Consider the following 24,310-nt stretch of genomic DNA (forward strand, 5'->3'; position numbering starts at 1 on the left):
TTTTTGGTCAACCTCATTAACATTGATTTTGATCATTGATTTTGCTTGCACAAATTCACCTGTATGTGTGTGTGTATATATATATATATATATACACACACACACACACACACTACGATGGTGTAGTGTCCACTTTGTTTTTTTGCTTTTTTTTTGTTATGTTTTTTAATACACTTTCAATTCAATTTCAATTTATTTTATTTATATAACACACACACACACACACACACACACACACACACACACACACGGGGGCAAAGCTAAACTCTCCTGAAACATGTGAGAGACATTCATGTTCACCTGCATCTCTAAGTTAGTTGGTTTGTTTGGTTGTCACCAGAAGAAACAGTGGTTTAATGAACATTTTGTGAAGTCGGGATCCATCGTGATCCAAAACAGTGAATAGTCCGATGTAATCTGTTTCAAGCGGGGGTAACATATTGCAAAAGTGGGTAATGGTAGACATTCCTGCACGATATGCAGTAAACACGACCGAACGTTCTCCGATTGTCCTCTGCAACATAAATCCCACGTCACAATCTTCAACAGAAGACAGTTTTGAGACGTTAACAGAAGCATTTTAGCTTTGCGGAAAAATGTGGGAATAAAGCAGGAGCATCACTCCAACACTCGAGTAATGGGAATCGTCCGTACTCTGGTGTATTTGGTCATGGCAGGCAATACTCGGCAATCATTGGTTATACTTGTTTGTAAGTGGTCAATGATGGAACATATCACTGAACTCAAACATTCATAATTTGTATAATATGAATTTTGCCTGATATTTTAGTCAATCAGACCAGCTTTCCTCAATTTTGGAATTGGAATGCAATTTGGGGCCAAAATCAGCATTAGAAGACCACCCTAAGTTACATTAAAAACAAATAAATAAGGACCAATTTGTGAGACTGGGTTCTTTTCACATTTTCAAACACAAACTTCTCGTTTGAATATTTGCTACTACCACCAAGATCTGCACCCGCGGCGGCTCCACCCGCGCCCACGCCCTGGGCTTCCATGTGCACCGCGGCGACCCTCCTACTCATCGCGGCGTAGCCCTCGCGGCCCCTGTCGCAGGTGATGGCCGGGTATGGGCCCAACGTTCCAGCGCCATCCATTTTCAGGGCTAGTTGATTCGGCAGGCGAGTTGTTACACACTCCTTAGCGGATTCCAACTTCCATGGCCACCGTCCTGCTGTCTATATCGACCAACAACTTTTCTGGGGTCTGATGAGCGTCGGCACCGGGCGCCTTAACCCAGCGTTCGGTTTATCCCGCAGCGCCAGTTCTGCTTACCAAAAGTGGCCCACTAGGCGGCTCGCATTCCACGCCCGGCTCCAAGCCAGCGAGCCGGGCTTCTTACCCATTTAAAGTTTGAGAATAGGTTGAGATCGTTTCGGCCTCAAGGCCTCTAGTCATTCGCTTTACCAGATAAAACTGCGAGCGTCTGAGCGCCTGCTATCCTGAGGGAAACTTCGGAGGGAACCAGCTACTAGATGGTTTGATTAGTCTTTCGCCCCTATACCCAGTTTCAGTGACAGACTCATCCACCCTCGCTGTGTGAGGGAGAGATTCCGCAGATCGTTTCTCCCGGCTGCTGTCAGACTGTACAATGATCAATGCTAGTACTGTTGTAACCATAGCAACCAGGACAATAATCATGTCACTACCTGCTGTATTTATTAGTGCAATAATTTAACTTATGGTGCACTCAAGTCACTTTACATATATTACACTACATATTACATATATATATATATATATATATATATATATATATATATATATATATATATAATACTTATATTTTGACCTGCCCATACTGTAAATATCAGAGTAACTTATCGTATATTTCACGCTGAAGTCATTTTACCTGATCACATCCCGGCAGCGCAGCACTGAACTGAACAATGGTAGCCTCAGCTTTACCCGGCACTCAGTGCTTTTTTTGGTTCTTGTTTTTGAGAGATGCTTGTTGTTTTGTTGCATGCCCTTCTATTCCTGTTGTTCTATGCTGCGATGTGACACTGAAATTTCCCCATTGAGGGATGAATAAAGGCTTTTCTTATCTTATCTTACATCTTTTTTTGTGCTGACAAAGAGAAACTACCAGTTGTAGTCGATCATGATCACCAACGAGGAGTTAATCGGGCTTGGCACATTAAAAGATACCGTAGAACCTTCAGCACCACTTATTAAAAGATTTAGGTGAATGTATGCATATATTTGAATCTGTAGGTATAATTCCGACCCAATGTGGAGTGGATAAGAGAAGAAGATCAAAAATAAATTAAAACGTGTGCACCCAGTTCTTGTTTTTTGTTTTTTTGTTATTAGTGATGTATGCTGTATGCCACCACAAGCGTAGCTGAAGAGCCTCTCCTTACAAAGCAAAATAAAATGAAAAAGCTTCTATTTTTTCTTTTCAGCACATAATTCAGATGAGACGATTTATGTTTATGTTCTTCATTTTCATTTTAAGTTTGCAGTGTGACGTACAGACGAGAACTTACTGGTAACTGATGATCTACAAAACAGTGTACAACACGTCCAACGTAGCAACCCATGACCTCAAAGAAACAAAAGACTGATATTTACAACAGTCCTGAACTCTTCTCTGAGCTGCAGTGTCTTTGGAAGTTCTTTTAGATAAGCTTATCCTAAAAACCTTTAGCACACCTGCAAGAGTGTTTCCATTAGATGACGGTGTAATGGTTGTCACTGGTGCTGATGATGTCGCTGGAGCACTCTAGCGAGTCAAGGACGACCTCCAGTGCTGCCTTGCTCACGTTGAGGCTGTGTCGCTGCCTGACTGCAGACAGAATGTGCAGAACGTGGCAGCCCTTCTCCATGTCTACAGGCACAAGAGGAAAAAGCGTGATGTCATGTGATTGCACAAGCCCTGGTTACAATGAAGTATTCCCAACTTTATCTCCTAAAGAGACAAACACCCAAAAAATAAATACATAAATAAATGAATCAATAAATCAAAGACACAAAGTGCACCTCTTTGTTTTTAAGCTGTAAACTAGAAGAGAACTCATCACAGTGTATCCCTTTGGCCCAAATACCCGCCATCTTGCGAAGGTAAAGAAAGTGCTTTAAATTACTTTGCTGTGAAATTTTTTGGAGTCCAAACCCATAACTTTATGGTTTTTATTCTGGATTTGAGCCCAATGTTTTCAGTTTCATCAAACCTGGTTCATTTGCAAAATGTCCTGCCTTTGTGCTCATGATGTACGGTACTTTAAAATCCCTCATTGTGCACCTCCATCTGGATAATCCACAGCATGAAATATATCAAGACCAGACAACATTTCTAGCAACTTGCACAAAACATGATTGAGAAAGACATTATTCTGAAATTTTAAAAGTATATATGTATGAATTATTGAGCAGTGTTGGCTTCAGATATAAATGGAACCGTCAAACAAGCTCATTTAAACTATATGCAACTTCAACCACACCTGCTCTGAATTTCCATCACACTGTCTTTGTACTGTACAAGTACCTGTAACAAATAACTCTAAACCTGAATCTGAACTGTAAGATGGTTAAAGTGCAGAATTGCAAGTTTAAAAGGCAAGAAAAAGGATCTGATAGAGAGTTAAGTTCTAACTAACTTGCTTCTAGGAGTTATTACCTTGTGAGTGATGGGGGTAATTTGCACATATTTAGAAGTTTTATATCAAATGTTTATAAAAAGCTTAATATTTGGCCTTTTTCCACTGGGGAAAAAACTGTTGTAATGGAGATAATCTTTGCTAAGCATCTTTGAGATCATTCAAATCAGTAAATGGTCACTGCATCATCTGTGCTGAACCAAGCACACAAGTTTCTCGGTGGATAGGACTCCGAACCGCCGGAGAAAGAGAGAGAGTTGTTTCTGCATTAAAATGCGACAGGGGAAAGCTGCTCTGGGCAAAAGGGGGGGGAAGGGATTTCAGGAGGGATTTACTAAGTTACACGTCAAATAGCGGGCGCAATTTACCCGCAAGTTGTAGACAAAACTACTATACTGGTGGTTTTGATGGAAGTGGTTTGAGTGGAAAAACAGTCGGTGTGTCTACCATCTACGTTTTCTGGCTGCTGCAGACTCAGTTGATGTTGGCTTGAACTTAAACTTTCTCTTATTTCACGTCCTTCCAATATTGTGAATTCACTTGTTTTTAAGAGTTGCATTCTTAGAAAAACATAGAAGTTCACATGTTTATCTGAGATGGTATTTAAGCATCCAGGGACACAACAAGCAACCCCCAGCATTCTGAGCCTTTTGTTTACTTTCTGAGTGTGTCTGTGCGTCCAGCATGCCCACATTTCCCACAATCCCCTGCTCAACCAAAATCCAATATAGCAGGTATTCACTGCAACAAGCCCAGACACATCCAGCAGGTGGCAGTGTTCAGCAGATGCATCAAAGTTAATCAACATGTAATGACTAAATCGTCATTAAGATGATTTGAAAATGTTGGAACTGTACCTTTGCATTATAAACAATTTGAAGAAAAAAAAAGTACAAAGTTTGCAGAAGATGTGAAGCAACAACAAACTATCTCCACCATGAAGTGTCACTGTAAATCATAATTTATATTTTAGCATCTGCATCAGGCGAGATAATCATATAGGAGTAAGCTCCACCTTCCTCCGTCGATCAGCAGATGCTATTATGTGTGCACTATACTATGTGTGATTTTGTTGCATTCACAAGCAAAACGTGCCATGTATAAACTAGAACTGAGCTTTTTGAGTGTTCAACTGACACATTTTTGCACTTTGTCTTCTGTATTTTGGTCTGTACACCTCCTTTCTATTGGCTGCATGAATATACGTCATAGTGTTGCTACAGTGAAAGAAGGATTTGGCTGAACTGTGACCGCTGTGAGCTGACATCAAGCAGCAATACGCATGCACAAAAATGATTTTTATGCTTTACTCCGCAACACGCCCCACCAAGAACGTTGTCATTGAACATAATGAGTTTTAGAGAGATGCACAACGTGTCTGCATGTTTGACGTGAAAGGCCCTTAACTGCTCAAACATTACTCTTTTGAAAAAACTGAGTATCCACTTGAATTTTCAGTAAATGGCCACGTAGGGGTCAATTGAAGAATTACACAGGGGTCAAAATTTAAAAATGCTCCAATCATATTGAAAGCTATACCACATTATTTGTCTGATCACAACGATACCAAAAAGGTATAGTTTGGACTATCTATGACTGAAAGTTAAAGTTGCTCCAGTTTTGGTAAAAAGTGGTGCAAATTATTGGTTGAACTAATAGGATTAATAAATGAAATAGTTTTAACTGTGTTGAATGCTTGGTCTGCAAGGTAAAGGTAGAGCAATGTTGACGTCCATTGGATTCTATGACATGTGACATATGTTACCCTGTAACATGATAACTAAGCATGCCACATAGTGCAAACTATTCCTTTTTAAAACCTTATTAACTCAACCAATAATTTGCATCACATTTTACAATATTTAGAGCAACTTTAACATCGGACCCCTGTACAAACTAATGCTGACCTTTGTTACCATTCTTGCTGTTTTTACCCCATAACTCCATAACATTCAGTCATAGATAGTCCAAACTATACCTTTTTGGTATCGTTGTGATCAGACAAATAATGTGGTATAGCTTTCAATATGATTGAAACATTTTTAAATTTTGACCCCTGTGTAATTCTTCAATTGACCCCTACCTGGCCGCCTACTGAAAATTCAAGTGGATACTCAGTTTTTTCAAAAAGAGTAACGTCTAAGGAGTATTTGTGCCAACTTTGGTGCTTGTTTCCAGATTTGAAGGATTCCTCTGTAAATATTCTGTCATCTGCTGCACTATAAAAAACACACAATGGATAATAACTGCAAAGTGTACTTAGGTCAAAATATATGAAATGTTACTGAGGGGAAGGATGTCGACTTACACTTATCTATCTTACAATCCTCCCTGATGATGTCTTTTACAGTGATGCGTAGATCTTTGTCTTGTTCAGTAACCTAATTAAAGACAACAGTGACACAACAGACCCACATTTATAAGAAGCTTCAGTCATAATATAATTTTACTGACGTTTGAAGGATTTCTTACATGGTAGACTTCATCCTGAGACTTTACTCTGCGGTACACAGTACCCTCATCCTGTAAAGTTTGCAGGACGTCCTGTAAGAGCTGGTGCAGTTGCTCACGCAGAGACGGCCCTGCCGCAGGCTGCTAAACACAACACAAAGCACAATTCAAACCCACTCAACTTGTACTTTCAATGACAAGATCATGAAAGTCTTTTCAAAATAGCCAATATGTAAAGTAGAAGGGTATTATCCCGCAGTATAATCGATAACATGCACTTTTTTCCCAAATGTGCTGTACCTGTTCTGCTGATGTAGTTTGAGGTTTTCTAGAAATCAGAGGCTCCAGAAGATCCTGAATGTCATAGGGTCTGAATTTGGCCACTGTGCTCTGTCCCAGGAAATCTTTAATGAGGCATGTTGCCTGGCTGAGGCGGGTCAAGCAGGGGTCACTGTGAAATATCACACACAAAAGATAACTTCAGGATTCCATTGATTTAAACATGCATTGTGTGTATAGTTGTAGTATCGAAAGACACAAGGCTCCTCCAAAGTCCAACAGTCCTCCAGTTCCCCTTTTTGGCATTTGCATATATTAAGTAGCAAGGTTATGGTTTCTTCAATGCAATCTGTTTGTTTGTCAGTGGAACATTATAAAGAGGTACAAAGGGCTCTTAGTGAAATTTCATAAAAGTGTAGAAATTGGGTCATGGAAAGCTGACTAAGGAGCGCCTGAGTAAGGTCCTGAATCCCCATGCTGCTCCGGTGTGCAGTTGGGCACTTGCATTGCGGTGTGCCAACATAGGTGTTTGAGTGAATGTGAGGCATCACTGCGAAATGCTATAGAGTCATATCAGATGGAAAAGCATTTTTAGATGAACACACCCATGGGGCGCAAATATTTTGGGTTTGGAGACTTGGTGTGAAATAGCAAATGTGTCAGGTGAAAACTCGGAATAACACTTGCTTTGCATCGTGTGCCACTTTGCGTCGGGTGGAAGGTAGGAGCCAAAGACACCCATTAGAATATCACTTGGGTAAAAGTATCTTGGATTCTGTTGACTGGTTTTTACCATCATTGCTAATAAAATGTTAATTCAGACAATTCTCCACTTTCAGTTAGGTAAAACTCTGTCATCAGTGTTGTAATCTACTATCACACCCCCTTACGGGAGAGCCGTACCTTGTGACACTGGCGTCCAGCTGGACTGGAAGGTCATAATATTCTCTGTAGAGCTGAGGAACCTCCATCATCCACGCTATCTGCACCGCCATCATGGGATCATTCACTTTATCTGAGGACACAAACAGGCAGAGAACAGAGGTCACACGTTTAGCATGTTTCAAAGAGTGTTTGATGTCATAAGAAGAGGATCCATAAGTAGTATCAGCCATCACGTAAACTATGATAACTCTTGGCTGGTAAGATCAGCATGTCTCAATCTTGTGACCGGTTGACATATTCCAGGATCAAACTGTTACTGTGGCCTGTACTCACAGTAAACAGAAGCAGAAATCTCTCTCTGTTGCCTTGTCGTCTTCAGCGTTCCTCTGACTCGGATCAGCTCTCCGATTTCCAGGCAGGAGCGGTTCTTATGGGCTTCTCTCAGCTTCTTCAGCTCGGCGAGTAGATTGAAGCTTCCTTCAGCTCCAGCAGCGTGCTTTCCTCCTGATGGACCTGCAAAAGAGGAGTGATTATTTTCACTATCAATCTGTTCCGTATTAGTGCCATATGAATGCTGACTTATAGATAAGTTACATTTGCATTTACCAGAGTCTTCTTCTTTGTACAGGTCATTTTTCCAACAGAGGCAGTTTATAACACCAGTACCATCATCAACTGGGAACACAAGAACACTCAGTTAATCTGTCTGTGTTTGACACAATGTCTCCCCAAAACAAACATTTTTAATCTATTCATCATCACCAAATTTTAACCAATACCGATACAACCCTCCAATTCCAAAAACATTGGATTAATATGTGAAACAAGGCTGCAGTTAATGATTATTTTTTTCAATGATTCATTTAATGCCTTTTTTCTTTGGTCTATTGATTATTTTTGGATTAGTCAATGCTTAATTTGCTGGTAAATCATAACTGTAAATTCTGCCAATATCTTTCAACCTTATATTCACTACTGTGTCATAAAAGTATATGCTGGAGTTTTTTTTAATTGATAAATAAATAAACTGCCAAAAATTAAAACAGCATTCATATTTCAGGAAAATACAGGGTGATGATTCCCCAAAGTTTCAGTTATCTTGGTCACGTTGCATAAAAGTCATGTCCTCTCAAAATTATGCTCCAAATGGTTTGATTTGTTGGTGAAATAGGCCTCCAGGCAAAATGTCTTTTCCTTGATTGACCAAGACATGTTGGGGAAGACGACTGGAAGTTTGGGGAATGATCACAGGATATTTGTAGAATTTATTACAATTTTTATGGGTTGTGGTTTTTCTTTGGGGGGGGGGGGGGTCACCCTGTATTTCATCAGGCTGCAACTAACAACTATTTTATTGTTAATTAATCTATTGATTTTTTGGGGGGATTAATCAATTAGTTGTCTGGTTCATAAAATGCCAGAAAATGGTGAAAAAGATCAATTAGTGTTTCTCAAAGGACAAGATGATGTCCTCAAACATTTTGTTTTGTACATAACCCAAAAATCTTCAATTTAGTGTCAGAGAGGAGTCAAGATACCAGAAAATATTCACTTTTAAGAAGATGAAATCAGAGAATTGGGAAATTTAACAAGATTCCAAAGGAGTGACTACCAAAATAGTTTGCGATTAACTGAACAATTGTTGCAGCTCCAAAGGTGAAAAAATACAGATAAAAATGTAAAATACTAACTCATGAATACAAATAGGGGTTGTCACCCTAATTAACTCATTCATATAAAATAATATTTAAACTCCACAACAATATTAAAAGGACCACTTCATTCACTTACATTCCTATTCATATTTAAGAATTGCTAGCAATCAAGCTTCTGATGGCTCTACTCATAATTTACAATTATTTATTTTGTGAGAAATCCTTTTTGGAAAACTTTGTTTCTGGAAGAAACCAATGACAGTTACCGTGGCAACTGCACACATCCAGCAAATGTACAAGATAGCATGATATCAAGCATGCATGATAGCAAGATAGCATACATGTAATAACTGTATAAAACCAGTTTGTAATATTATGCATATTACTGGGACAATGTTTGAAATACTGTTAGCTCTGTGTATTTTTTTTTTTTACTAAATATACTGGATTATAATGAACCATGTACCAATCTTAGCAGTTTGCTCCAGTCACTTTTTTGCCAAAGATGTTGCATACCACACAGTAAATAGTCCCTATATCAAATTTTAACAATTTCACTAGTAATACATTTTTAAATAATCAAAAAATAACATGTTCATAACTATTCCATTTTTAAGTTTCAGCAAAAAAAAAGTGGTTTGAGTTCATTTGGAGCTCCACTGCAAGTGCCCTTATGCCACCCATGTATTTCTTTAATAAAAAGTTCTTTCGGGTGCTCCCTTATTTGCACTCAGGGTCACCACAGCAAATCCAAGGTGGATCTGCATGTTGAATTGGCACAGGTTTTACGCTGGATGCCCTTCCTGACGCAACTCCACATTACATGGAGAAATGTGGCAGGGGTGGGATTTTAACCCGGAATCTTCTGCACTGAAACCAAGCGCATTAACCACTTGGCCATCATCCCTGCTCCCATGTATTTCTTTAATAGTTTCTGAAATATAACTAAGGTTGTATAAAGGAAGTGTCCTTTTAAATCTACTAATATAAGCAGCAGGTTGATCATCATTTGGTCATCCCTGAAGCTATCCCAAAGCAGCCTATACTCAAGGTTCTTGAAATGGAGCAATATATTCACCTGGTGGACATTACCTAGTAATGCAGGTTCCACCAAGAGCACTAGTATATATTATGCTAAATACTGCTTTCGGTACCAACCATCTCAATAAGCAAAATCATGAGGGGAAACATGTGTTTGGGTGATGGCCTAAATCTTCACACTTATTGCCATTAGTAGTAATTGTAACTATGTGACACCTTCTATATCATTATTAGAAAAATGTGAGTTTAGAAAAGCACTGGACTTCATTTTACCTCCGTAAGAGAAGAAGTCTTCTTTTTCTCTCTTGTAAACGACTGTCCCCAGAACATCGACGTTGAAGATTGGATGAGAGTTGTAAAAGTAAATATCTGTAAGTTACACATGAAGAAAACCCAACAGCATAGTTAAGTACATTTACCAAAAGATATGTAACCTCAAAGGATCAAATGATTGTTATCATCAGTTATTTTACTCAAGACAGGTTGAGATTTTCTGCTGAAATTAATCATCCTTCCTAGTTTCAAGGCTCAAAAGTTCAAAACTAATGAGTCAGGACTAGGGCTGGGTATCGAAAACCGGTTCTTTTCGAGAATCGTTAAGGGCCCCTTCACACATAGCACAAATGAGGCCGAATGGCACACGAAAGAGGAATCGTATGCTATTTGTGAAAAATCAGAGCCGCCCCTAATGCCTCATACACCTGTCACCACAACCATTCGCACACACCAGCAGCCGAAAGACAGAGAGTGCCCTGCAAGTGCCCATTCAATCCCTCTCTCGGCAGGTGTCGGGCAAATTCCAGGTGCCACACATGAACATCCAATACCACTGCGGAACACTTCGAAAATGTGGTGCCATCAGTGCAGCCACCATGAAAATAGAGAGCAGGTGACCACTTTCAAGCTGGCTGTAAAAAACTGTCTAAGTGCCCCACAAGTGTGGCATTGCCAAGCAACACACGTGTCGTGCCAGAGCGTCAGCTCCCCTCAACACATGCGGTGCGCGAGTGGGTGTCGCTCCCCCCCGCAACAGATATGGCATGTGTGTTTTGCGCCCCCTGCAACACATGTGATGTGCGGGGGGGGACGACACTTGCATGAAATGCTGATATGTATGTGCAGACATGATCACATAATTCCGATCATGCCCTCTGGAATGAGAAGGGTGTCTCTGCAGAGCCGAAGGCTGCACGTTTACGGCTGCACTTTCAGGCCGCATGCTTCTTCTAATGATGTCGATTCAGAACATTGTTTATAGACAGTGCCACCTAATGGCTGCACGTTTACGGTTGCACTCTCAGGCCGCACGCTTCTTCCTCCCAGGAAGCAGAGAATATGTACTTCCGTGGTCCACTTTACCATCAAAGGTAAGGGTAAAGTTTGTGTTTTTTTAGATTAAACAATGCACAATAATCTTTTAAAATGTTTACTAATAGAAGTTGTTATTACCTGGAAGTAACAGTGTTACTGAGTCAACTCTTAAGTTTTACCAGTATTTTTCTCAAACCAGCTGAGATTTTCTTGTCTGTCAATTGTTTCCAGTGAAGTGGATGAATGTGGCAGATGTCTGGACACAGAATTAAAGAAATAAGGAAGACAATTCTGGTGGTAGGTGGGGCTCACTTAAAAAGGGGGTATATTGGCATGAACTGTTACAATAAATTATTAGGCCCATGAAAGTGAAAGATGGAGAGTTTAGATTTGGATATATTAATACTTAGCCTATTTATAGACATGCTAATGTCTGTCTGTGTCTGTCTCTCAGGAGACTCTGAGATGAGTCTGACGAGATACTTCAGTGATGTCCACATAACTTGATGCTCTTCCAGCATTTTGGATCTGTGTGTGTGTGTGTGTTTTAAGCTTTTATTTTGGTTTAATAATGTAAAAATAAATCTAAATATCTGCCTCCAGCATTGTCTTTATCACCTTGTTCAAAACTTTCAAACTGTCCTGTTGTAGATCGAGAGAACACAGTGACCACACCATACTTGTATGATTACATTATTAATTTACCTGATTATATCATTATATTGAAACACATTTTGTCCCAATGCATGAAAGTTTTTTTTTTTATTAATAAGTCAATTTTTTTGGTGGAATAAACCTTTTAAAGATTAACTTTTTAAAGATTTTTGGGCACATTTAACCTTTACAATTATAGGTAGGACCTGAAGTACTACGTTTTGTGCAATACTATGTGCTTCTCAAAGTGCAGCCTTATAGGCTCTAGAGAAGTACTAACTGATTTACTTAAATTACCTGATAACATTATATTGCTACACATTTTGTCCCAATGCCAGAAACAAAGTTTTTTTATTAATAAGTAATATTTTTGGGTGGAATAAACCTTTAAAAGCTTAACTTTTTAAAGATTTTTGGCCACATTTAACCTTTACAATTATAGGTAGGACCTGAAGTACTACTTTTTGTGCAATACTATGTCTCCTGAAAATGCAGCCTTATAGGCTCTAGAGACGTACTAACTGATTTAGCTAAATTGTAAGTATATTTGGAGTGAAATAAAATTTGAAAATAGCAAGTCACGTTCTTGAATCACAGGTAGGTGGCGCAGTCTCTAAAGAAATGCTCTATATCGACATCAGTAGAAGCATGTGGCCTGAAAGTGCACTCGTGAACGAACACCCTCCGGTAGAGGTGGGCGGATCGATCCTAATATTGATACAATGCTGGTATTGATACTGAACGATCCTCGTGTAAAATGACCGATACTCAAGCTTTTTTCTCTCCCACACGCACTGACTGCTGCGCACACACATTCATCAAAGTCTACTCTCTGTCTGTAAGAGCAGCGCTGCGCTGTGTCACACAACACACATTGTGGTTTATCAGCCCTTTACCTCAGGTGATTTTATTTTAAGTTGTGTTGAGTAATATTTTTTTAAACAAAAATGTTGATTGTGATAATAAAGTATTTTGTTGTCACGTACAATGTTTGGCAAAATTTTATCCCAGGTCTTTTGGATCCTTTGGATCTATGATGCTTAAATATGAAAAAGTATCGGTATCGATATTGCCGATACTGGGCCTGTATTTACTTGGTATCGGATCAATACCAAAATTCCCGGTATCGCCCACCTCTAGCCTCCGGCTTTGCAGACACATACTATTGTCCAGAAGCCTTATGGGGCCCCCTGATGGCCTGGGGCCTCAAGTAGTTGCCCGCCTTGCGTGTTGTGAAGCAGCACCTCTGGACATTGGGTAGTTTAAATAACAATAGGTGCCGTACTAATAGCAGTTTGCGTACGGTACGAAAAAGTAAAACCTCCTGCAACGTAGTATATTCATACCTGGCACCTGAGTTGACGCTTTCATTTCCAAAATATCTCTGATGTAGAGTCTGGCAAACGCCTTGAAAACCGGGTCCAATCCCCACAACATGGAGGGGGGTTCATCCGCTGCATTAACTGTAGCTGCCTGCATTTCATCACGAAGTCCAAACTATTGTTCTTTCAAAAATAAATAAATCAATAAAAAATACGCTAGCTCTGTGAGCTAAACTAGCCATGTACTTTAATGGGCGTTCCCCAACCGCAGTAGGCGTTCCTACACACCAGCCTTAAACGTGATTGGATGAGGATGCACGTTAAGGACTGCCTATTTGTGAGCTACACATAACAAAAATAAATATATGTACATATAAATATAAACGTTATTGACGCTGTCTACGGTAAGATAAATGCACTGAATAACATTTTTTTACCATTAGCAATACTAAATAAAATGAACATGAACTAGGGCAATACATGACCAAAGATTTAAAAATAAAATGAAAAATAAAACAAAACAATCAAAATATGTAAAATATGTTATCGCTATAAGAAAATAGCATAAGTAAAATAAATACACCCCAGCTTCAAATTTGCGCGAAGACGTCGTGCTTCGCAATGGTTTGTGGGACATGTAGTTTCACGAAAACAAAGAGTGGTACGAAATGTGGCGAACAAAGCAAATTATCCGTGACAGTATAAACAGTAAAGTGGCGTGATTTGCCTTGCTGCTTCAGGCACAATGTTAAACCATGAACTGCGTGTGATGGCCAGCATAAAGGAGGGCAGCAGAACACACACAAAAAACGCATCCGCTAACTATGAGGAGCACGAGGAGCAAGGAGAGAAAGAAGTGCAGTCGCGCGCATCCAGGAGCGCGCGCATGCATTGACACCAAATCCGCTAGATTACAAAACCGGTTTTTTTTCCGTTTGAAGAATGGTTAAATTACCGCTATATTTATCCGGTTTTAGCCCGAAGGAAACCAATACATCTCTTAATGGGATACGACACTTTGAAAGGACGCGGTAGTTGTCTTTCTTTGGTTTTGGTTGATGGGGGAAAAGGCGCAGTTTTGTCGGGCCAGTGAGTCAAGAGTTGGAACGTCGTTGAACCTCTCCGACTACTTTACATAAAAAAATTAAAAAAAATAAAGCTTTACATGGGCGGGGTTTTTAATGCGACCAAACGTCGAGTTTTTAGTTTTTATTTCAGTTTAAAATGTGCGAAAAGAGTTGTTTTTTGTACTGGACTGACCGTTGTCAAAGGCGGATAGGTTTGTATTTTTAGCCCTTTTTAAATCTTATTTTTAGCCTGTTTTTTAGACACGTTTCGTTTCGAACACATACTTATGATCAGGAACACGTTACTGCCACGTTTTAAACTTTGTCAGTTTTGTGACTGAATGACCCAGGTTCAGGATGTCATTTTTTAATTTACTTAAAATCTTTAAATTGGGAGCTGAGAAGAAGAAGAAACAGTACGAGCACGTCCGCAGGGATGAAAATCCGGAGGAATTATGGGATATCATTGGAGAATTAGGAGATGGAGCCTTTGGAAAAGTTTACAAGGTACGTAATGTCTGGATCTGCCTGGATCAGGGTTGCTGTTGTTTGTGATTTATTTTTTCCAACACATTAAAATGTTGTTTCTCCAGAGCTTTGATCCACCCACTGTGTCAAAAACACAACTCAACCCCCTGACACAGCTGATGTATTTAGGGATATACACCCTGAAATGTATTGTAAGTGAATAGATAGATAGATGACTACACTCCTTCAGTTTATTTACACAATAACAATAAATGTTATTATTCTGTATGTCTCCAACTTAAAAGTGCATATAATGAGGACAAACAGATTAAAATATGGTGATCTTTGATGCACAAGTTGAATTGAGAAAGCACCTTTGTTTTCTTTATGTAGAGCTTCCTGCCTGCCGTTGAGCAGGTAGGTCAGTGGATAAGGAGCTGGCCTGGCAATATGTAGGTTCAAATCATGCTCATGCTACCAGTCTGTGTCCTTGGACAAGATACTTCATCTGTATCACCCCAGCCCCCTCAGCTGTAAATGGGTATTGACCATGGCTGGGGGCATAACCTGTGTCAGACTGGTGCCCGATGCAGAGGAGGCCATAGTCTCTAATCTGCTCTATGCTGTGGAATCTGGAGATAAGCACGGGTACTAACAGGCCTCAGGGTTAAAATGGGACTTTCTTCTACCTACCTATCACCTGGTGGATGTGGACCTGAGTTGGATTCCCAGTGTGTGCGTTTCAATCTGTATCCTAGGACAAGACACTTCATCAGCACTGGGCCAGTCTATCTACTTGGAAAATGGATGCTGGTCTTAGCTGGAGAAGTAATAATGTGATGGACTGGCGTCCCATCTGGGGGGAATCATAGACTCTAACCTGCTTCCTGCATTGGGGAGGTGATGGTCTAGTAGTTAAGCGGTGGGCTTGAGACCAGCAGATCCACTGTTCAAACCTCATTAGGCCAGAAAATCACTAAGGGTCCTTGGGCAAGGTCCTTAATCCCCAAGTTGCTCCCAGTGCAACTTGATAAGCCTATCTGCCTTAATTTTATGTTATGGGCATACATGTTAAAAGATGCCACACTTTAGATCAGAGCCTGATATAGCAAAGATGACCATGGCAGTAGTTTTTACAGAATTACTGTACTTTGAGAAACTTTGCAGACCCAACAAGAATTTTCAGTGCTTATCGCACAGAAAATCAGTTAACAAAACCTTTAATTTTCCGGTTGTGTCACAGAGCTTACTTTCGCAAACTCCAATAACGTGGTTCTCATTCCACACAACCCTGTGGAAAGGATTTTGTATAAATTTAGCCACGAGAAAAGCAACCTGAGGGAGATGATCGAGCAGGGTATAGACTGGGATGAGTGAGAGGCAGACATTTCTGTACAGTAAATTTACAGAACCATAGAAATAAACCATTATTTTGTGATAATAATGGTTTAAAATAATGGCTGAGGCAGACATTTCTTGCTTCATGTCTCCCAACGTGTGGTTACATGATATGGGTTGCCGCGGACTTTACGTGAGCACCCTCTGGTGACTGGTTTTGACCAATGAAAACATCACCGAACGCAATACAGATACATGTAATTTGGTCACTTTTAACAGGGGTCAGCCTCATCAATAAAGTCAATTTAATGTATAATGGTTCATTTCAGCTCAGCTTGGTGTATAAATCTCATCGTTCCAGGCAGTGATAGCCTTCAGCTAGCTGTTAGAAGCAAGTTAGAGACAAAACAAAACCAGCAGATTTCAATAGACGATCAATACAGCCCGAACTTGTTTTCAGTGGGCGGCCAGTTGTAAAAGTACGAATTCTCGCCTTCGGATTCGCCACTTCGCCGGAAATGACGTGTCTCAGTGCCAACCCGTAGACCCAACCCATATCTGAACAACTAGGTGAATGTCATCTCCTTCCAGCGTCACGTAAAGAGTGCAGTTATTTGGTTTAATTCAAATGCAAAGCCAGAGGCAAAAATTTTAATTTGAGTAAGTGACAGTAAATGTTAATACTCAGGTATTTCAGGGATTTCAAGTCCAACACCAGGAAAGCTGTGACTACTAAGTCCAGCTAAATGTTCTGTACTGTGCAGCCAAAAGTTATTTTTGACACTTTCAAACTGTTGGACTTGGGCAGTGTGTGATTTTGCTCTGGGGGTGTATTGTATTATACTTGAAGTCTAATCTTCTGTCACAATGACCTGGTGACAGGTTGTCAAGTGTCCCAGCAGTCAGCTTTGCAGACTAACCAGCAAGGCTCACTGTTTAAGAAAGAGGGGAAAAACATCATAACACACATTTATCATCATTTCATGGCAGCAGGTCATGATTGCATGATTTTCATTGCTTTGGGCCTCAGCCAGCCAGGTGTAATCAAATGCACTGTTGCACTGATGTTCAAATTAAATCAACTTTATTTATATAGCGCCAAATCACAACAAACAGCTGCCCCAAGGCGCTTTATATTGTAAGGCAAGGCCATACAATAATTACGGAAAAACCCCAACGGTCAAAACGACCCCCTGTGAGCAAGCAGTTGGCGACAGTGGGAAGGAAAAACTCCCTTTTAACAGGAAGAAACCTCCAGCAGAACCAGGCTCAGGGAGGGGCAGTCTTCTGCTGGGACTGGTTGGGGCTGAGGGAGAGAACCAGGAAAAAGACATGCTGTGGAAGAGAGCAGAGATCAAGAGACTGTGGATGGTCTGGTCACCACCAGGAAGTAGCTGCATCCCAAATCGCAGTGGTGACTTATTTGAGTACATCCTGTATGCAGAAAAGCCAAAATAAGCAGGAGAATTTTCCAGTTAAGAGGAACATGTCTGCTATTTTTCTTACTCACTGAGACTACAGCAAAACAGAAAGTGTTTGAACCCTCTTCATTATTGTTTGTGGGGTGTTTCAACTTCAAATCCAAGACAAACTAAGACTAGTTTATCATGTGTTTATCTAGAGTGGTAAAATGAGAAGTCAACCTAAACTGTCTGAGTGAAGTCAGAGCACCAGACAAGCAATCTATAAAAGGGTGAAGTGAATAATAGACACGTTTTCATAACATTTCCATATATGCCACCTTACAGGCTCAGAACAAACAGACGGGCGTTCTAGCTGCAGCCAAAGTTATTGAGACAAAGACGGAAGAGGAGCTGGAGGACTACATGGTGGAAATTGACATCCTGGCTTCCTGTGACCATCATAATATCGTCAAACTGCTGGATGCTTTCTACTATGAAAGTAGACTTTGGGTGAGTGCACAGGACAGATCTGTGATGATGCAGGGAAACTGATGGATATCAGTGAGATTTGGCGAACACTAAAATGCAAGTTGGACTCAGAACTTTGATAATGTCTTTGTGGTGGGTTTTTTTTCATATTTTGAATTACTGAATTCATGCAGTATACATAAGACTGAGTAACTAGCTTACTGCTTGGTGAAAGTGACTGACTGCAGATGCATCTTTTACTTTCTGCATCCGTAGTGCTGATGTTGAATACATCAGCAATACAAAGCCTGCGTAAAGTCACCCACAGGTTTATGATAGAGACCAGGAACAGATGATATGAAGCCCATATGTGGGTGTCACTGGGTTGGCAGAGGTGGCAGCAATAAGTCTGCCTATGTCACAACGAACCCATAAATGGATAAAGAGGTGGTGCGTGGATAACTCAGCTGTGTGACAAAGAGGTCTGTACCATCTAAGTTAACAGGCTAAAGTCATTTCGGGTGTTATCATGTTTGTTGGGACTGTGCAGTGGTTTTCATAATAGTTTGCTTTGGTATGGGCATCAAAAGTTATGAGCTGCTTATTTTCTCACTAATCATGCATGTACCTAACAGATGAAGTTACCGCCAGCTGCTAAAAGTCCTAATGCCATTAGCACGCAACATTAAATAAGACGAGAATTTCATTCCACAAATGTTTGCAACAGGGACATCTTAGATGATCCGTTCGGATATTTCACCACACAACAACTCGTATTATTCCAGGTATGTGTCATAAAATGCCCAAAACCACAAACACAGCCCTCCACCACAGGTAGTGGCTGCATCAAAGTGGCTTCTGAGCTTAAGATGCTGTGAGAGTCGGGAGGTGCTTGGCTCAGCCCCTGTCACTCAAACTAAGATGTTAGAAAAAAAATTGACCCCCCCCCCCCCCCTTCAGTTGTCAGAAAGGGGGGAAACTACTTACAGATATCTAAACCGTTTTTTGTACCAGGCTGTAAAATGTTTATTTCTGTTCTAAATTTTGTTATTTTAACATGTACTTGAATGAGACTCTGCTGTCTTTTGGAGTTGACATCAAGGGGCCAGTCAAGGAACTGCAATTTTTTTCTTCTTCTGGGTGGCCTTAATCTGAGACTGTTGAAGCCTACCACTTGGTTGAATACCATAAGATGGCTCACACCTTGCTCATGTGCAGAGTACCAGGAAGTTGAAGGTGGCTTTTCATTAGTTCTCAGTGTCACCGACCGAATGGCCCCCCCAAACATCGGTCCACCCTGCCTTCACTGTGCATGTGTCATTTGGGAGCTCAGCAGCGGCATTTCTGAGCATCACCAGAGATTCACTGATTATCACCTTGTTTCTGCTTAAAACTGCATTCCAGTCATCATCTATCTAAGCGACAGATATCTGAAGCTTTTGTGCAGCAATCATTTCTACATAAATTCAGCATTATTTCATAATAAAAGATGGGGGAAACGCCACAGCAGCACGCCTGACTCTGATGTGCTGCTGCACCTACGTCATTTCAGAGCGTCAGTAGCGATTCACCGATTATCGACTCATTTCTGCTAAAAACGGCCTTCTTAAAAGTGACTTTAGAATGATTTAAGAGGTTTTACTTTCACATTTTTCCCTTTGATCCTTTTGGGTGTAGTGAGTCAGACTCAGAGTCGGTCTCAGACGCATGTGCAGTGAAGGCATGGTGGACCAATTTTTAGGGGGGACCGTTTGGTTGGCGACTCCGGTATTGGTCAATGAGCTGCATTTATATAATGCTTATCCATCTGAATCAGAAGCTCAAAAAGTTTTATACTGATACCTCACATTCTCTCTCACACACACGATTTCAAGCTGCTGCCATGCAAGGTGCCCACTACACACTGGGAGAAACCTGGGGATTAACCTTGCCCAAGGGGCCTTAGTGATTTTCTGGCCTGACGGGGGTTTGACCCGAGGATCGTCTGGTCTCAAGCTTACCATTTAACCACGAGACCATCACCTCCCCATTGCATTTTACCCCTCCCTCTGGCCTCTCATACACTGTTGTGTCCAACTGCTATGTTGGGGAAGGTCTCAAGTACTAGGGGTGACTTTTACCCAGTCACTGCTGATACTGCATACAGTGTGCAGTGATCAGTGACTACTAGGTGTCGAGCTTAATGCATCACTACATAATGGTAAACTTGACTGATAAAACTTTGCACGTTTACTCCCCTGGTGTCAAGAAGCAGTTCATGCTGAGTTCTGTATGCCTCCCACAGTTACATTAATTAGCCCATTAGCTTCTCTTTGAGAATGCATTGTTTGTCTTGAATAATACACTGATCATTTTGGTTCTTGTTGCATGAAGCAGGAGCAACACGTTTCAAAAATATCTGTGACTTATAGTCGATCCATGCAACTTGTGTGTGTGTGTATATGTATGTGTGTATGTCTTCTATCAAAGAGTCTGACATTTTTTCATGGAATTTTGTATGTATATTATTTTCAGAGATAAGGGGTCAAGTGTTTGAATGCACTGCTGCTACATAAGACACTACATGTGCTTTCTGGCCACAGTCCGTCCTCTTGACTCCACCATTTTCGATCCTGGCTTATATTGCTCACATGCCTTGACTTTTGATAAATAGTAGCCCATATCTGCACAGATTGCCTCTGAGTAATCACTGTTTTGGATTGCGATGTGTCCCCATGACAGGTTCCTTTTTTTTTTCTTTTGTTACATTTTTATAACTTTCCTGATAACTTGAGATGAGTTACAAAACTGCTTTTACCACCTATTACATCCCATTTTAGTCCCTGATTGTGGTTTTTGCAACACAAACATAGCCATTTGTGTAAAAAATATGCAGTGGGAGACTGGCTTAATGCTCCAGTGCAGTTTGTAATCTGGAAAATACAGTCATAATGGGGTAACAGACTGCAGTTGAGTTGTGATCTGTACGGACCAACTCTGATTGTTTGGCAAGCACATGAACTGTAGAATAATTGCAAAGTTTATATATTCATGTGAAATACAAATTTTTGTCACTGTGTTCTTGTTAAAATAATTATTGCGTAAATGTTGATGTAGAGTTGGAGTGAAATCAAAACAGATGTGGATTCCCGTGAATGGAGCGTATTAAACGCAGACAGTCTCCACCACCTTGTGCTAGGCTGAAGGCAGGCTCAACTGTCGGGGTCGAAGCATGGAAATAATCACTTTGAAATATTAGGAACTGAGCACTGGGTGTATATTTAATGTTCTCCCTATGCTGTCCTGAGCCAAGCTTGGGCATAGAGTCAAGGTGGGTGGGAGTCCACTGAGTTCTAGGAAAAAAGTGACTTTTCTCGAGTTTTGCTGAGTGGTGCACCATTTGGAAAGCAAAGTTGTATTTGTCTCCCCCTTTTTTTTCTGAGTCTTGTGATCCATTCCACCCCTGGGGAATGGATCACAACGTGGTTGTTTTGTTGTTGTTTCTTTAAACAGCATTTGACAAGTAAAATCAGCAAATGATAGCAAAAGGCCTCCCCCAACAGACCACAAAGGTGCCAAACGCAAACATTTGTGAGACACAGCTTCAAAAAGGCAAAAAAAAAAAAAAAAGTAGGGTACATATGGAATCAAATTGCCGGTGACACAAGTATCTAAAATGGAGAGTTTATCATTCACAAGCAAAGAGTGACAGGGATGCTGCTCTAAGAGTGTATCATCACTTCTGGTGCCTCTGATGTCAGTCACAGATACCAGCACATTCACTATTGTGTGTTTTAACGAATAAAAAGTCTGTTTTCTTTTCAGTTGAACTTCAGTATTATGATCCAGCATTCAGTGAATTATGTTTTTTGCAGAATAACAAACAGGACTGGATGTGGTAGTAAATGTGGAAATACACTCCACCACACACATACACATACATACATACACTTTAAAGCTGATACACTGTGAAACGCAACACATCAAACACTTTTCTGTCAAAGTATTTTGCAGTAGTGTTACATCACCGTGAGGACATAGTTAAATCTATTCAAATAAAATCTGTAATGCTGTACTTATAATACACTGTAATACTTTTGCAGCATAGGTGATTTTCTAGCGTGTTGTTTACTTCTTATTAAAGCCTTAGACCAAAGCTCACATGAGCAGCACAATTAAGCAGCTTTTAAAGTGGTTTATAATCATACTATTTATAATCCATCTGGTTATTCTATAAGCACATTCTTGAAGACCATTTGTTTTTCTCTTTCACTGCATAATACACCATTTTCAACAGCAGCATGTATATTTATTAACCTTTCAGCTCTACAGTTATTACCATTACTAACCAGTATCTTACCATTATTATTTTATTTACGCCCACATAACACAAATCTGTTCTGTTTGTAAAATATGAACATGGCAATTTTTGCTTTTAATTTAGATTTGAGAGGATGCTGAATTGAGACTGTCCTTTTCTTGCAGCTGGAGCGGTAATAATGGGGCTGGTATGGTCTCTCTGAGTGCCATTTTAAAGAGTTTTCACATGTTTTTATTCTATGAGGTGTATTGGTTTTATAGCTCATTGCTTTAACTTGCATTATCCTGCCCCGACACACTGAACTAATTCAACGAATGGTTGCAGAGATGAAAACAGAATTTGTGCACCCACAGACAGGAGTACAATGCTTTGGTTCACTGCAGTCAGTGCACACTGTCAGGTCATTGAGCTCTCACGATGACCTGGGTATTTAATTTCACTGCATTTCACTGAGCGCTCAGTCCTTTTTCTTCTCTTTGTGCTCCAAACAATGGCTACAGCTCAAATGAGGTTGCCTGTTGATTCATATCGTGGCCTTTTCCTGCAAAGAGGAGATGTATAAAAAAAAACAGCTCTGAAATATCACTGTTTGATAATGTGGTAATACAAATTTCTGGACGTTCATAGAGATATGAGTGAGATGCTTGTTATGGATCCAAAAAGAGACAAAAAAATAATACATTCTCAGACAGAGTAATTTCTGAGGTATAGTGATCATGCCAGGAAGGTCAGAGTCCTTCGGCATTCTGATCTTAACTTTGAAAGTGATATTAGCAATATAACAAGGACATCATTATTTAAAGACGTGCGGTTTATGTCTCAAGCTGACTGTGAGAAACTGGTTCATGCTTTCATCACAAAGAGATTGGATTACCATAATGCTCTGTTCGCTGGACTACCAACAGAGAAAATAACAAGGCTCCGACTCATCCAGAATTCAGCAACCAGAGTCCTTACACAGAAAATAAGTCACAGATACACAGTGATTTCCTGTATGCACCCATTTGTTTATTTATGTTGTTCATTTTATATTTTCAAAGGCATACTGTATATTCCTTCTCATTGTTTTGCTTGACAGCTCTCGTGTTGGGGCTATATTTCCTTTCAGTTCATGAATTTCAGCAGCCCGTTAAGGTCTGCAGGTGCTCTTCTTTAACTGCAGACTTATTACAAGGTGATTCCATAGTTGTTTCCTCAACACTGAGTGATTTTGTATTTTGACCTTTACTTGATCTGAGGAAGAAAGTGGCATTACTTAAATTTAATTAGTTTGAAGCATGTTTCACAGAGCCAGAATTTTCATTGATTGAACCAAAACTTTTTGTCGTATCTCTGATTTCTTAAAAACCTGAGACCATCCTCAGTTTATATCCGCAATTGTCCTTCCACCAGGGTAATATTTGCAGTCACCAACCTTATTCCTGCTGACAGGACAGGCAGAATTGTGAATTTCGAAATTCAGATTTTTGTGACGCCATGAGACGTGAATGAGGGAAAATGCCCACCTGTCTCAGGGTGTTAAAGAAATAAATTATTTTACCTGAGAAGCATGCCTTAGCAAAATGTCCTGTAAATGTGAAGGATCTGCTCTCTGTCAGGAAGCCGAGGTTGTACAGATCAAATATCGGACTAAATGCTTTAGTGTGTGTTAGGTCAGGAAATGTTATTTTTGGCCTTGAATTTGTTGAAGTTGGTGTGCATATATGGTGTTTTGCATCCTCCACTCTGCAGCACATGAAAGATATGAGGGTAAGTGCTTCTCTGTCCATTTTTGCATCATATAAACATGTAGGAGAGGAAGTCACAACCCTGGCCTGTGGTTCCTCTCTGCCTGCTGCCCCTGTGAAACACTATTGTACAACAGCAGAGCCACTAAAACAACATCTTGCCTACAGAGGAACACTAGAATGTTGTATTTTGAACAGACAAGCTTGTTCTTGGATTTGCAGCTTTGTCTCTCCTAAGGGCTTTGTTGCTGCAAGTGTTACACGCTCGGAAAGCAGCACTGAATGATAAAATGGCATCGAATCTAAGTGTTTATTTTT

The 24,310-nt window shown here is 40.2% G+C and overlaps 2 protein-coding genes across 2 annotated transcripts in view; one reads left to right on the forward strand and one right to left on the reverse strand.

Moving 5' to 3' along the window:
• Nucleotides 1-1,804: 1,804 nt before the first annotated feature.
• Nucleotides 1,805-13,378, reverse strand: stn1 (STN1 subunit of CST complex). Its single transcript, XM_034187371.1, has 9 exons — nt 13,246-13,378; nt 10,208-10,303; nt 7,845-7,913; nt 7,572-7,751; nt 7,257-7,368; nt 6,375-6,525; nt 6,096-6,218; nt 5,932-6,004; nt 1,805-2,854 (listed from the first exon to the last, which is right to left on the reverse strand). The coding sequence occupies exons 1-9, from the start codon at nt 13,376-13,378 to the stop codon at nt 2,697-2,699; spliced, it is 1,095 nt and encodes a 364-aa protein (XP_034043262.1). The 3' UTR covers nt 1,805-2,696.
• Nucleotides 13,379-14,092: 714 nt separating this feature from the next.
• Nucleotides 14,093-24,310, forward strand: part of slkb (STE20-like kinase b) — a 33,731-nt gene continuing 23,513 nt past the window's right edge. The window contains exons 1-2 of the mRNA XM_034187369.1: nt 14,093-14,795; nt 17,843-18,007. Of these exons, the coding sequence (XP_034043260.1) occupies nt 14,646-14,795; nt 17,843-18,007 (315 nt within the window). The 5' untranslated portion in view covers nt 14,093-14,645. The remainder of the gene's footprint in view (nt 14,796-17,842; nt 18,008-24,310) is intronic.

This window comes from Thalassophryne amazonica, chromosome 15 (assembly GCF_902500255.1).
Source record: "Thalassophryne amazonica chromosome 15, fThaAma1.1, whole genome shotgun sequence".
Taxonomy (NCBI): domain Eukaryota; kingdom Metazoa; phylum Chordata; class Actinopteri; order Batrachoidiformes; family Batrachoididae; genus Thalassophryne; species Thalassophryne amazonica.